This window comes from Herpailurus yagouaroundi, unplaced genomic scaffold (assembly GCF_014898765.1).
Source record: "Herpailurus yagouaroundi ecotype Mexico unplaced genomic scaffold, PumYag 162, whole genome shotgun sequence".
Taxonomy (NCBI): Eukaryota; Metazoa; Chordata; class Mammalia; order Carnivora; family Felidae; genus Herpailurus; species Herpailurus yagouaroundi.
Window position 1 is genome coordinate 13,478,290 of NW_024412403.1, and position 15,185 is coordinate 13,493,474.

General features: G+C 42.8%; 2 protein-coding genes across 4 annotated transcripts in view; one reads left to right on the plus strand and one right to left on the minus strand.

Annotated features, from left to right (window-relative positions):
• SCAF4 (SR-related CTD associated factor 4) overlaps window positions 1-7,601 on the plus strand; it is a 65,263-nt gene extending 57,662 nt beyond the window's left edge. For all 3 annotated transcript variants that reach the window (XM_040484067.1, XM_040484069.1, XM_040484068.1), the window contains exon 20: window positions 1,952-7,601. In XM_040484067.1, coding sequence (XP_040340001.1) covers window positions 1,952-2,883 — 932 coding nt within the window. In that variant the 3' untranslated portion in view covers window positions 2,884-7,601. The remainder of the gene's footprint in view (window positions 1-1,951) is intronic.
• Window positions 5,627-13,992, minus strand: SOD1 (superoxide dismutase 1). Its single transcript, XM_040484070.1, has 5 exons — window positions 13,834-13,992; window positions 9,350-9,443; window positions 7,858-7,927; window positions 6,880-6,997; window positions 5,627-5,839 (listed from the first exon to the last, which is right to left on the minus strand). Exons 1-5 carry the CDS (start codon window positions 13,903-13,905, stop codon window positions 5,732-5,734), a joined length of 462 nt encoding a protein of 153 aa, XP_040340004.1. The 5' UTR covers window positions 13,906-13,992; the 3' UTR covers window positions 5,627-5,731.
• Between the last annotated feature and the right edge of the window lie 1,193 nt (window positions 13,993-15,185).

Sequence of the window (15,185 nt, forward strand, 5' to 3'; positions counted from 1 at the left end):
GCCATTGGATTTATTCAATCTGAAATACGGTATATAGGTGGTGGTTCTGTATATGTTCATTGGGGTTTTCCTAAGGAACGTCTGAAGAATGTGTGAAGCAACTAGGTCTTTGCTTCATTTATCCACTCCATAATTTCTAGCTTCTTACTGAAGTCATTTGCATTTTTAAAATTAAGACCTGACACGTAGAAGCTCGGTGTATTCACATTTTTCCCAACTGTCAAAGTGCTGGACTTTAAACTATGGTGGGTATTGGGAGACCGACCACAAGAGGTTAATAAGTCCTATCATAAATGAAAAATGCATTCAGTTTTGCGAAGTCAGATATTTAATGTTAGGATATTTATCATCTGTCAAGATAGATGTGAAAATTTCAACATTTAACTGTGGACAAGGCTCTGAGCTCAGTCTTATGTATTTTATCCCACTTAATCTCCACAAGAGGCAGGTACTGTTTCTGAGGCACACGTCCAAGGTCATTCCTAAGTGAGATTGTATTTCACCAGACATAATAGACTTCATTGTAAGCATTTGAAAGAAGGTATTGTGTTTAAGTAAATACCACAGCTGGTGAGTTGTAAACTGGTATACGTAGATTTTCAGGTCCATTCTATTTAGTCCTTAAATCGGACAGAATGGGATTGGACCACATGTTGTGAGGATCCGAAACTGAAGTAGAAACTCTTGTTTAGGTTTAGTATTGCTGATACTGAAAATTTAGGAGCAAGCAGGACTTGTTTAATGTATGCTAAAGCACACATGAAGAAGCGGTTCTGTCAGCATAAAATAACCTGCTGTCGGGGGAGGGGGCAAGTATTGGGTATCAGTGTCCCAAAAGCATTTCTCTTACCATCGGTGGTTGAGAGTCATAGCCCCTAACTTGCTCAAAGGCCTTTCTGCATGCAGTACATGGGTAAATAATATATTCTGACAATATCTGGAACATTTTCCATTGTTAGAGTAACTCCTATTCGTCATAGTGTTTGCCTTGTGGTGTTGATATTTGCAAAGAAATAGAGAGGGGGATGATGTCGTTCTGTTACTGAAGTGGTGAACCAAAACCGAATCTGCACTATTTTGCCATATCGTTTTAAAGGATGGGTGGTTTTATTTGTAGGACTTAACACCAAAACCTGAGCCAACCCTCATGAAAACAGGAAATAAAACCAGTGAAGTCCTTGTCACCTTCAACAGCACCGACTTCATTGGTCTCGCCACCTTAGGAGGAATGAATAGAAAGTGAATGGCCGGACTTTTCAGCATAATTCCATCATTTCGGCCTAGCAGGTTTATGCCTTAGGGTGTGCTTTGAAAAAGGACCTGTAAAAATAAACTCCCCACTGGTGTGTTGATCTTTATTTTATAAGCTTTACTGTTCAAGTGATGTTTACCGTTTAATAAGGCATTTTAATGACATGGAATCGGAGACCTCCCTCTTCAGTGGATTTTCTGGGTTAGTGACCCTATTTTTTTCCAGTAAGTTAAGACTTCAAAGTGTAAAATTTACTAAGAGTACACCTGAGATGGCCTTCAGTTGGCTCACATAGCATAGTTCAGCTCATTGTGTCATGAGGACCCGTACATTGTCTTTCTCAAATGTCTTAAGTATTTTGAGTGTTTTAAGTATTTTTACCAACCACTAGTGATGGACATACTCTTTCCAAAAATTGGTATATTGCAGTGTCCTTTTCCATCTTACTTTGACCTCTACCATTATTAGATCCTCATCATCTACACACTAATACATATCTTTATATAGTATGTAATCTATCTTTAAGACTACATGCTATGGGTTGTTGGCCTCACGTTGAGTTTTGCGCAGGTAGACTGGCAGACAACTTTGAAGATTCGGGGTTGAACTTCATTTTGATTCAGGCTCCACAGGAAACAGTTGAAACCAGAATGCCATCTTCTGCGTTATTTTATAGACATTTTTATTACTCTCTTTTAGGTACTCAAGGAGTTGCACCTGGTCCTGTAATTGGGCTCCAAGCACCATCCACTGGTCTCCTTGGTGCCCGACCTGGCCTAATCCCACTTCAGCGCCCTCCAGGAATGCCTCCACCTCATTTACAGCGATTTCCTTTGATGCCACCTCGTCCCATGCCACCGCACATGATGCATAGAGGTCCACCGCCAGGCCCCGGGGGCTTTGGAATGCCTCCACCTCATGGAATGAAAGGCCCCTTTCCACCGCATGGCCCCTTTGTTAGGCCTGGGGGAATGCCAGGGCTTGGGGGCCCGGGGCCAGGCCCAGGGGGTCCCGAAGACAGAGACGGGAGGCAGCAACAGCCACAGCCACAGCAGCCGCCACCGCCACAGCCACAGCCACAGCAGCCGCCACCAGCTCAGCAGCCGCCACCGGCTCAGCAGCAACCACAACCGTTTAGAAACGATAACAGGCAGCAGTTCAATTCAGGTAGAGACCAAGAGAGGTTTGGAAGAAGATCTTTTGGAAATAGGGTGGAAAATGACCGGGAACGGTATGGGAACCGTAATGATGATAGAGATAATAGCAATCGTGAAAGGAGAGAGTGGGGAAGAAGGAGCCCTGACCGGGACAGGCACAGAGACTTGGAAGAGAGAAATAGACGCTCTAGTGGGCATCGAGACAGAGAGAGAGATTCTAGAGATAGAGAGTCTCGTAGAGAGAAGGAAGAAAACCGAGGAAAGGAGAAGCCTGAGGTGACAGACAGGGCAGGTGGTAACAAAACCGTTGAACCTCCCGGTAGCCAAGTGGGAGACGTAGACACTGTTTCAGAACTTGATAAGGGGGAGTCTGAGTCTGCAGTTGTAAAATCTTCTGAAGAGTTACCTGCTGAGGCTACCTCATCCGTTGAACCCGAAAAGGATTCTGGCTCAGCAGCAGAGGCTCCTCGTTAGAGACTGGAATTTGTCAAAATGTGACAGTGACGCTTCTGGAGTGTAGAGCTTGAGGTGTACAGATGCTGTATTATATTTGCTCCTGCTATATCACAGCCCCGCAGTAGTTGGTGGGGAATTGTAAGCAATTTGATTGCTTCCCTTCTATTTAAAAATAGCCACAAAATAACAAAAAATACTGAAAATATGAATAAATATTACCCTTTTTGCTGTAACTTTTTAAAAGTTTTGACTTTAAAAAGTTTACAAATCGTAATTAGAAGTGCTCTCTATTTTTTTTTTTTTTTAATTTAAGACAAGGTAACGGTGAAAGCTCCTCAAAACAATAGGGATGTTTTTAATAAACTCTATTTTCATAACAAACTTTAATGTGTGCTATTCTTCCTACACTGCATTAAGGTGGAAAAGGATTGTTCACCATCAAAGTTTGAGCTGTTAATACTGTATTGGAGTCTAAATTAGACTTGTTTACTTGATGGAAATAGACATCTTTATGTAGTTACTCTCAAACACTTCATTTGTAATACTTTTTATTTTTAGCATTTCAATCATAAGGTGTAAAGGTTCATGGTTTTAATGTTAATGGAAAAGCTTGTTAGTTTCGCACTTGAATCAAGGATTTCTTTTTTGCCATTGGCTTTGTGGTAAATGTTGCCCTAATTAATTTGTAAAGAGAAATTTTGCTAGGGGGAGGAAACTGGATCCCAGAGTACCCGTTTGTACTATAAAATTATCCGATTGCCTGGGTATTACTTATTTAGAAGGTTGAATGTTTTCTTACCATCCCATTAAATTTTTCAAAAGGGTGAAAGAAATCCAGGTTAAATTTGCAACCTAAAAGCTTTTTGTCTTATATGTTTTAAGGACTTAAAAGCAACCTATTGTTTCCTATAATATAGGCTTTGCCTGTTGCCTTTCTTTACCATTTTTTAAACTCCCCTGCTGGGCAGAGGTAGACTGAACTTTTTGTCACATATGAGAACATATAAAGTATTTTCTCTTTTGCTTAAAATTGTTGGGTTTACTAGGAAAAATAGATGTAGGTTATCCAAGAACTATTACATGAAGTCATCCAAAGCCAAATCAAACCTGTGTCTGAAATAGTTCAGAAAAGCAGTTCCATAAAACTGCTTTACTCAGTGCCAAGGAAAAGACCACACAATCCAAGTATTTATGGCCTTGTTGAAGCTTTTTTTTCCCCCTAAATTACATTTTTAAACTGTCCTCGTTTCATTCAGTGTGTTGAGCAGTAACTTTTTCTTTGCCCTCATCCCCAGGCGAAGCTGCTTTATTACTTTGGTTCTTAAATAGTACTCTGCAGCAAGATCTTGGTTTTGACAGGGAGAATGTATCTAGGACAATGTTCTTGTGTTCCCGACTTTAGAAAATGAGAAAAAAAATCCAGGTTCGTATCTGCACTTAAATGATAAAACTTGTCCTTTGTTTGATGTTGGCCCACGGAGAGGTTTTAAAAAGTCCTAACTGAAACTGCTTCTGGAAAGAAACATACATGTGATCATTTAGTGGTCAGATTTCAGGGATTTAAAAAACCCGTGTTTCCAATTGTAAGTATTGGGATCATCCAATTTGCACATGACAAGCCCCACCCCCCCCAATACCAAGTGGTAGTGATTACACTGGAGACTTGAAAGGTCACAAGCAGGTCCCTATATTTGAGTCCTATCCCACATGTGTACTCCAAATTGCACATTAGTGAAATCTGTTCATATTTTTAAATCCTGACTGATTTTAACCACTTATTCTGAGCATATTCTTTATCACCAATTTTAAAACTTTGAAAGCACTACAAATTATCCTTTTCCAAATTTGCTTTTCCCCTCCCAAGCGATATCCTACATTTGATTAAGTATATCATATATTTATGATCAATCAGAACTGTAGCTTCTTTCTGGTTTCTCTATTAGAAATAATGTTCTGCAACTCTCAATAAACGACTGTGCTCCAGAGTCAAATCTGAAATAGGTTAACATTCATTTAAAAGCAGTTTCTCATAAGTACATAGCAAGTACTTACGATAAGAGAACTAGCCTTAAATTTACTAATTTGATGTATAAATCCTTAGGCATAACCCACATTTAAACATTTCCTTGGTTCCATCTTAAAATGCTATGGTAGATTTCTTTAAATGGCTAATGTGAAAGCAGACTGGCACAGATGGAGTAACTGTTCATGTGTGTATGGAGAGAAATATGTGCCACTGTGGCAGGTAGGTAGTTTAATCCTACTGAGTCAAAATGCTGAGGAGCTAATCAGAGAAACCATCTTAATTTCCCTGAAGCTGACAAAAGATATTTGTCCAAGATTTAAATTGAGGTTAGTCTTAGCTAAAAGACTGGCTGCTAAAAATTTAAACATCATTTAAAACACTTTGAAAAGTGACCTCTATGAAACATGTAATACCTGTCAACCTACTACTAAATCTGTTCTGTTCAAACTCTATGTAGGGTATCAAGAGCTAATTTTGAGTTTCAATCTGGATACTTCACTAGGTTCAAAATTCAGTGCCATATGGTATATTTGTTTATTGCGGGCTTGAATGAGAATTGAAGAAATTCAGACAATGAAGTTTAATACCCATGATTATTAAGCCTGGCAAAATACAGAGATCATTGAAACAGACATTTTAACTGAATAGGAGTTTTATAAAATTATACAAATCTTCCAAGTGATCATAAATCAGTTCTCATTACAGGTACTTAAAGCAATTAAAAAGTCACACAAATTACACTTTTAAAGTTACAGTGTTTAATGTTTATCAAGTTAAATTTCTACAACTAGCAAGATAACATAGGAGTTACTAGGACTCAGATCGCATCCTAGGGAATATTTACTTGGCGATCCCAATGACACCACAAGCCAAACGACTCCCAGCGTTTCCCGTTTGCGTACTTTCTTCATTTCCACCTTTGCCCAAGTCATCTCGTTTCTCGTGGACCTTTAAAAAGTTTTAAGAACATTAACATACTTAGTGCTAGCAAGTAATTACCACCTCTTCCCAACAATACCCAAAAGACTTTTAAGAACCACTTAATGTTAGAAAACACCGTGTTAAAATAATTCCTAGCAGGGAAATACGCTAATATTTAATCTAGTAGTAAAAAATAGCAACAACTACTACTCAAAGCTTTCACTTGATGATTCAGATCGAAGTTAACTGTCCATGCTAGGTTTGAGCTGCTATCGCTAAAACCCCAACGACTCTTCTAGGCCACCACATGCCAATGTTAACCCTCCGTGAGACATGTTCATGGCCTCAATTACACTTATTCTCTTACAATAAACATTGTTTTGGAGAGAAAAGAAAAGGAAAGTGAATTTTAAAAACTCAAAATTGTGCCTAATGAACTAGAAGTCTAAATGATCTTAAAAATATCTCAGGACTATTTAAATAACAGCATTTTCAATTTGGCTCATCTAACACTGATCGATGATTTTTCTGCCTCACAACTACAGCTGAAGAAAAGTCAAGGGTCAGCTGTAAAGAAAGGAATACAGGCAACAGACAGCCTAGACTACTTGGTGTTTGTGGGAACCAGATGCAGCTCCCAGGCAGTCCCTTCCACGTGTAAGACAAGTGACCATAACCTGCAGATGCGAATAAGGAATACTGAGGCCTGTCTCAGATTTTAGACCTAACAAAATGTTCTGTTTAACTACGGGGGGGGGGGGGGGGGAACAATCAATCGTGGCAAGAAAATACGGCCATTTAAAAACCAGATAAAGACGACTTCTGCTTCCACAATATGGATCTAATATGATCAAACGTAACCTACTTTACTACTGCATCTTAGAACAGTGTTCATAACCAACCTAGATCATTAATTCATCGTCACTGTCATCAATAGGTTAACTGCTTTTCCTAATCTGAAATAAAAGTACAATGTATGTGGATCAGGATCAATAATCATGAAATCGTGAGAAGATATAGGACTGTTAGAAAAAACTGTATGCATACCCTATTATATGAAAACTCACCACCATCGTGCGGCCAATGATGGAATGGTCTCCTGAGAGCGCAATCAGAGAATCTTCCATAGACACGTTGGCCACACCGTCCTTGCCAGCAGTTACATTGCCAAGGTCTCCAACATGCCTGACATTGAAAAAGGGTCAGGGATTAGGACTGATTTCCATTTACCTTACCATCAGGCTAGTTTGTGAGCTGAATTAAAAACTGAGTCAGATACATAAGGATGGACAAAGAGGTGGATATAATATGTATCAAACAGGACCCACTTTTTCAGAATGACAAAATTTTGGAACATACAAACTAGGAACAACTTGACATTCTAGACCCATTGCTCTTCAAAGCTTCAAATCTACAAAGTAATACTCTGGGAAGAATCGTGGGATGGGGGCACATCTAGAATTTCAGAGGTAAAGTACCAAAGGGTAAATTCTGAGTTATGCCTGTTAATTCTTGGCATGGCTAAGAAAGCTATGCCCCAGGCCTGTTAAAAATAAATTACTCCCAGTCCTTAAATTTAATATTTTCCTGAAAGGCTCTCTCAGGAAACACACATACAAATGGACTCACTGAATTTTCAGTAACAATTTTATCTACAAGGCTACCTATGTTTCACAATGATGGTTTATGTTGCTAGAGGTTGACAGTACTGTTATTCATGACATTTCCTGTATTAGTTCCCTTTGGCACTTGTATTAGTTCTATATTCAATAAATGCTACAAAACCAAATCGTCTTAAGTGTCCCCATTTGTCAATTACCAGCTCAGGGAATAAGCCGCTCCAGCACTTGGGGATACAGGGTTACTTGGGGTGGGGTGGGAGGCATACTTACATAGAGGGCCTACCTAGAGGGCAATGAATTCAAGAGCAGAGGTGGGGAAGACTACTCAGTTATGTCAGCGTGCAATCTGCAAGTATTATACCCGCTCTGACCCAACAAGCCAGTGCCATACTTTTGATAAGAGTTAAGCACTTTGTCACTCACCTCTCTTGATCTTTTGGCCCACCATGTTTTTTGGATAGAGGATTAAAGTGAGGGCCTGCACTGGTACAGCCTATTTGCCAAAAGCAAAAACAAAAAGGTAGCTAAATTATGAATCAGAATTCCAAAATAAATTCTTAAAACAAACTGGTCATTACTAAAACCTCAAACAGAGAAAATACTGACCTACATCATAACTTCTAGGTTCATAAAAACAGGAAGCAACACCTTAAGACAAAATAAAATAGGCAAGCAGTAGGGACAAGTTCTAACTAGTGTGACAGCGGTAAAGGTAATACCCTTCTCTGGGCTTTGATTTCTTCACTGCCCCGTAAAACAAGAGGGCCAAGACTTGATCTTCATGGTTCTTCTATCGTTAAAACCCCAGGATTATGACTGTAGTTTATAAGGTAGCATACCTTAACTACAAAAACTCACCTCCCCAGCAACACACTACCAAAGAGCCCTACTGTGGCCTTTACTTGGTACCCGCAGAATATAAAATGGCACCTTCTGTCTAAGGGCCAAGGCTGTTGCCTCACAGAACTCCAGGAGTTGGCATTCAGAATATATTCTGTAAAAATGGCACTCTTGTGCTTCAGGGAAGGCCTTTCTCACAGAACACGACAATGCAGAAAGTGCTTTTGTGACATGGCTTTCTTCCCTCAGCAGGTGACGGAAAGTCTCCATTGTTTACAGCTACTCCCCAGCTCCCCCAGGGAGAAGACACACAGGTTAACAGGAAGCAGCACAGTAAGTCCATGGCACACACCTCCCAAAGCAGAGCCAGTAAAAAAGTAAAGAGCAACCTGAGGAGTTTTAGTAATTGTTGAAATAGATCAAAGCGTGTCATTAAATCACAATTTTTACAGGAACTAAATTACAGAACAGTAAAAACAAATTCCAGCAAGATGAATCAAGTTTTCACCATAAAAAGTCTCAACACCCAGTTCAGATTACTCAAAAACGGTAGAAGAGGATTAAATGCATTTTAACCCATAAACTTTTGTTAACTTGCTTCTAATTAATGGAACTCAATCCAAAGCATCAAGAGTTTACATTCTTTTTTCATATTTGACTTTACTTCTGTCCCACTAAGACCCCTGCGTCGGCAGCATGGAGCTATTCTTACAGGATGATGCAAATAAATGCAGACCCTGTGCTTGAAGCACCCACCCTCAACCCCAGCTCACAAACACCTGCGATCCCTATGGCAGTAAGAAAGTAGCTTTTTTGTTTTCTAAAAAAATACTTGAGACTCTTTTATAATCAAGATATGATCATAAAAAACAAACAAAAACCACATCAACTTCTTCCTCTTCCTTTCCACACTTAAAGAGTCCAAAGCCAGTGCTATGGCTCATTTCCCTAAGGTCGACCTTAGTAATCATATTATCTTGACTTTTTTTTTTTCATGTTAAGGGGTAGCTCTACTCAGTACATTTATCTTACTATGTGAAACAGGTAGGAGTCACTGGACCAACACAACACCCACCTTGTGTATTATCTCCAAACTGATGGACGTGGAATCCATGCTCTCCTTCAGTCAATCCTGTAATGGTTCCTGATACCACAACAGGCCCATTGCCCTTTAGTCAAAGAAAAGTGCAAGAAGTTTGAGAGAGCAAGTGCTGCTAAACAAAGAAAACAGGTGAATTATCTTTACCAGTCACAGGAAAAGAACACGGGAGTTGAAAGATCTGTGTCCAAATCCCAGGCCCACCCCTTTCTAGCGAGCTATTTAACTGTTCCAGGCCAGGGACCCAACACTAGGGAGATGTGACCTTGTTCTAAGACAGCCCAGGAGCCCTGAAGCCAGCATCACAATTAAATAAAAGACCCCAGTGGCGCCTGGGTGGCTCAGTGGGTTGAGGATGAGTATGTGACTTCCGCTCAGGTCATGATCTTATGGTTCTTGGGTTCAAGCCCCACATCATGCTCGCTGCTGTCAGCTAGGACCCTGCTTCGGATCCTCTGTCCCCCTCTCTTCTCTCTCTGTCCCTCCCCTGCTTGTTCTCTCTCAAAAATAAACAAACATTAAAATAAATAGCCCAGAAAAAGCACCTAATCAGAGTGGCAAGTAGAGTGAGCACTTAAATGGTAGATTATAGACTTTGTAGGGATTGACTCCCTTTCAGTGAATATGTAACATGAATAAGTTATTTATTTTGTAAATACTTTTGAATATACTATATCTGCACATGCTGAATAGGTGTATATATCAAACTTTTTAACCCAAATGTCAACACATCATAGCACCTTTTTTTATTCATGCAGACCCTCTTCCATAAAGCAAACATACAAATTTGCCTCCAAAAAAAAAAAAAAGGAAAGAAAGAAAAAAAAAAACAAAACGAAATGACACTAATCATATACAACTAACCTAGGATCCCTGGTTCTCCACTCTCCCCCTAGGTGGGTATTTATCAGTTTCCACCAGAGATATTTTTTTATTAATAGCCAGAAAATATCCTGTCCCACTGTCTCCGGGGGACTGATTTTGCTCTAACCAAAGGTACTGTCTTCTAAAGTCATTTTAGGCATTCAAACCCAGATAACCTTTCCACTCTGACAGCACAGAGAAAGGGCAATGAAAACACAAAGGTAGAAAAACACATAGGGGTCACCACGCAGGCAACAATAGGTAACAGTACTATACAGCTACATACAGAAAGAAAGAAAGTTAACTAGTATAGCTACAAAGAGATCTTAGGAACTAAAATAAAACACACACAGAAGTACACATGATGGCGTCTTTGTTTTTAGCTTGGTTTGTTTTTTAATAGTCAGGGCCAACAGTTATAAGAGGTGTTGGCCTTGAACATCTGACTTCCCATTGGATACAAAGCACCGCTCAAAGAAAGTAGTGTGGCAACTGCTGCCCTTCTTTGCTCTGCTTTTTGAGGATACACTAGAATTTTTCTAAGCATAAGCTTTAATTCTGTAAAAACCAAAACGATAGTGTTACACACCCCCCCCCCCCCCGAATACACGGCGTTACCAAGAGCACAGAGACAAAGGGCAGGGTCTTCCCAGCATCTGTACACGGGTCCTGGGTAAAGGCAGAGCACACGGGAGTAGCTCAGCAGTAAGCTGCCTAGTTACAGCCCTACAGGGGCCGCACTGTTGTCTTAAATGAGTAAAAACAGGTCAGGGAAGTGAAAGGAATATAAACCAACTGGTCCCGCAGAGTGCTGTCCTGAGGTAATGAAGGCTCAAATTTTTCAAAAGATCTCCAAATTTTTCAAAAAGAAGCCAGGAATCTGGACTTCTAGGTGAAAATTTCAGATTTTTAAAAACTGGAAACTAATCCAAAAATATTTTAAGTTTATTTTTATTTAATTTGACAGAGAGACAGCAAGCAAGGGAGGGGCAGACAAAGAGGGAAACAGAATCCCAAGCAGGCTCCGTGCTGTCAGCAAAGAGCCAAATGAGGGGCTCGAACTCACAAACCATGCTTAACTGAATGAGCCACCCAGATGCCCCACTAATCCAAAATTTTAAACGCTCTCTAAACCAAACAAATATGGTTTATTTCCAATTTAACACACCTGCATATCCGTAGAGCTGTAATGCTGAACTACACAAGGATCTTTTATCAGGTACAAACAGCACCACCAAAATGAAGTTTGGAACTTGAAAAAGGAGAGTCATACATGCAGCTCAGGGAAGATGGGTAGACTGAGTTACGTATGGATTCACAGCTCGGCTTCTGAATGTAAAGCAGAAGCCATTTCTCCATAGCCAGAGGGAAGGGATCCCTCAGAAGCTGCCTAGATTCTCTAGTATTTTGGCAAAATTACACAAGGAGGGAAGAGGAGCAAAACAAAGTCTGGCAAATGAAAGCAGCAAAATTTAGTCAACTGCCAAAAAGCCTCTTCCAGAAAATTTGCAAACCACTCAAAGGATAAAATTAAACTCCCTTGCATAAATTTCATAAACAGGGACACTTACAAAGATTACTTTTCCTGTCCTCTCACATTTCTGTAAGCCCCTTTAAAGATTAAACCTCATTCATATATTGAATATCACGATTATCAAGCCAAGTACGACAATTTTCCATCAGTTCGTAACCTTGCTAAGATTTGGGAGACAAACACCTTCCTTGTAAAACATGTGTTTCATAATACAATTAATGAGTATTTCTGTATACTTTATTCTTTGACCATCTCAGTAGGGGGCTTGTTGGTAGAGCAATTTCAAAACCACTTTACGGAAAATTTGGTTAAATCAATGTCCAGACAAGCAAGTTGAGTGACACTCCAGGTCTCCTGACTTCCAACTCAAAATCCCATCCGCTACCCTCTAAAAGTTCTCAAAGCTTGATGCAAATTAGTACTAGTGTAGAAACTAAACCCAGCAATGCTCAGGGGCACCGGGGTGTCTTAGTGGGTTAAGCTTCGGACTCTCGATCTCAGCTCAGGCCATGATCTCACAATTCGTCAGATAGAGCCCTGCATCAAGCTCGCTGCGATGTCAGTGCCAGGCCTGCTTGGGATTCTCTTTCTCTCTCTCTGCCCCCCCCCCCCCCCCCGGGTCTCTCCCTCTGAAAAAAAAAATTTAAAAAAAAAAAAAAAAAAAAGCCAACCAGCAATGCTCATATTGCGCCCTGACAGATTTTGATATAATTGATCTGGAATTAGTATCAGTATCACATTTTTTAAAAGCTCCCCAAATGAGTCTACTGTGCACCCAGGGTAAAACAGCGCAGGTCTGGAAAACACCCAAGGGAGTAGGTTAGATCTCTGGCTTCTGGAGCTTTGGAGGAGGAAAAGGAGCTTTGCCCAGGGCCATCTTCTTTGACTTTACAGCCAGACCATGACCCAGAGCAAGGGTCAGCAAACTTTTCAGCAAGGGGCCAAGGTTTCTGTCCCCTTAAAATCAAAAACAAACGGAGACCAGCCTTGATAATTCCCTGATCAGACAAAACCAAGTTAGTCATACAGGCAAAAGCTTAATTGGCTTATTTGGCAAGACTAACTTGACATGGGTCATTTCTTATTTATGCCTTGTGGAAATGGTAAGCAAAAGTCAAGCTGTTTCCCAAGGTCAGTATGTGGTAGCCACTAACCAATTTCTTAGCATCTAAGAAAACTAAAATCATAACCCATCACTGCGAAACATAAAGTCACTGCCTTCTCACTACATAAGATGCTTTATGACAATATATACCCCTCAGCCGCGTTCCATGAATTGGTCTGAGTGCTCCCGGTTCACGACCATCTTTTGGTGTGTGCACAATAAACTTTGACTAATCAGTATTTCAGGGATTCAATGGTTTTATTTCTTTGTACAGTCGCATGACTCTTGTTTTTTAGGACCCTCTGAACTAACCATATACAAACCACTCTTAGCTCCGGGGCTGTACGAACACCCGCATGGGGACGGGCTGTGCCCACAGGCTGCAAGCTGCAGACCTCTTGAGCGGAAAGGAAACCCCAAAGCGGGGTAACGGATGCGACTATACCCAGGTGGCTCGGCCGCACTCGCCACCACCAACCCCTCCCCACCCGCCCCCGCCGCCCCATTCCCGAACCTCAAGGGCGGCCAGGCCCCGGACTGCGCAACTCCGAATCTGCACGAGCTTCAGGACCCAGAAAACGACCCCGCAAGGAAGGGCCACAGCCTCTGCAAAAACGTCACGTCTCCGCCCCGGCCTACCGACGCGGCGGCGCCGGCCCAGGCCCTCGGGGCAGCCGGCCTCCGTCCGCGCTCTCCAAGCACCCCCGGGGCCGCCCGAGGCTCCTTCCCTGCACCCCTGCCCAGGCCTAGCCACGCACCGCCGCCCCTGCCCGGCCCGCCCGGTGACTCAGCACTCGGCCGCCGCACCGCCGCGGGGCAGAGGCCTCGGGCGGCGCGAACCCGCAGACTCCGCGCGGCGGGGGCGTGACGAAGGCGGCTCGAGGCCCGGCTGGCCGGCGCTCCGGGGCACAGGTGAGCGCGCGCGGCCTTCCCGCCGGCCTCCGCCCCAGCCCTTGCCTTCTGTACGAAGTGGATGGTGCCCTCGACCGGGCCCTGGCCCTTCAGCACGCACACGGCCTTCATCTCCATGACTCTCGGGGTCCGGTCCGAGCTTCGAGGGCTGCGAGGACACCGGAGGACGCCGCAGAAGACGCCGACGCAAACCGGGGTGGCCGCGCCGCGCGCTCTTAAAGGCCGAAACTCTGGCTCCGCCCACCCTGGCCCGGAACCAATCGTCCCCCGCGCTCAGCCCGCGCCCTACAGGGCTTTGGCACGCGAGTGGCCTGGAACGACCGGGGGCGGGACTAAGGGGCGGCGTGGGGAACCTTGCGTCCCGCGCCGCCGGCTCCCTCCGCCCCGCGGCTCGAAAACGCCCAGAAACATGGAACTGTGGAAAAAATCAGCCATTCCCTTCCAGCCTGTGGATTGCAGTACGCGAACCTGGGGAAATGAGGTATACGTGGCACGCCTTTAATTTCTTAAGTCACTTTGTCTGGAAATGTCATCGGTTATAATGACCTTGTCTCCTCTGTTGCTTGGAAATTGGGATGCGTCAAGCTGGTTGCTTTTTGTGGTTTTCATGTGTGTCTTGTTTCTTGGGTTTCTGAGGGTGTGTAAGGTCGGCGCATCTGAATCTCTGCCCTTGCCTTTTCTTCCCTGCGGTTGTTTTAGCCCTCAGCACACAGCGTTGGTAATCTGGCTAGAGGAACTCTGTGTTCTCTTCACAGTTTTCCTGTTAGACGGAGAAGGCCACAACCGGTGAGAATCCCAAAACGTCAGCTGACTGACTTCTGCACGTCTCTCGTGTTTCCTGCGGCCCTCCTGCCCCAGCGGTCGGGGAGGAGGGCAGAATGAGCACACAATTTATACCTCCAAACGCCGGAATATTGCTTAGTCTTCCAGAAAGATATTTCCAAATTTGTTATGAAATGAGCAAAAACACAAACTACTTGTGTGTGTATGTTATTAAAGGATAAACATATTCACTGTGTGCTCCGAAATGTCTAGAAAGATGGACAGGAGACTCTGACACCTTTGGGGTGCAAATTTAACTTCTGCTAGGTTCTCGTAGAATTTTTTTTTTTTTTTTACAGTGAATGTTAATTTGTTTGCAACGATACGGCTTTGAGAATCCTATCCACCTTCCTCCGCACACACTTTTGCAGGGAGGCTAGTTTGATAGGCCATGGGAAGGGGGCGGCGCCTGACTGGCTCAGTCTGTTGAGCATGGGACTCTTGGTTTTGGCTAAGGTCATGATCTTATGGTTCCTGGGTTCAAGCCCCACCTGGGGAGGGCAGAGCCTGCTTGGGATTCTCTCTCTCCTCTCTCTCTGCCCCTTCCCCTGCTCTCTCTCTCTCTCAAAAAAAGA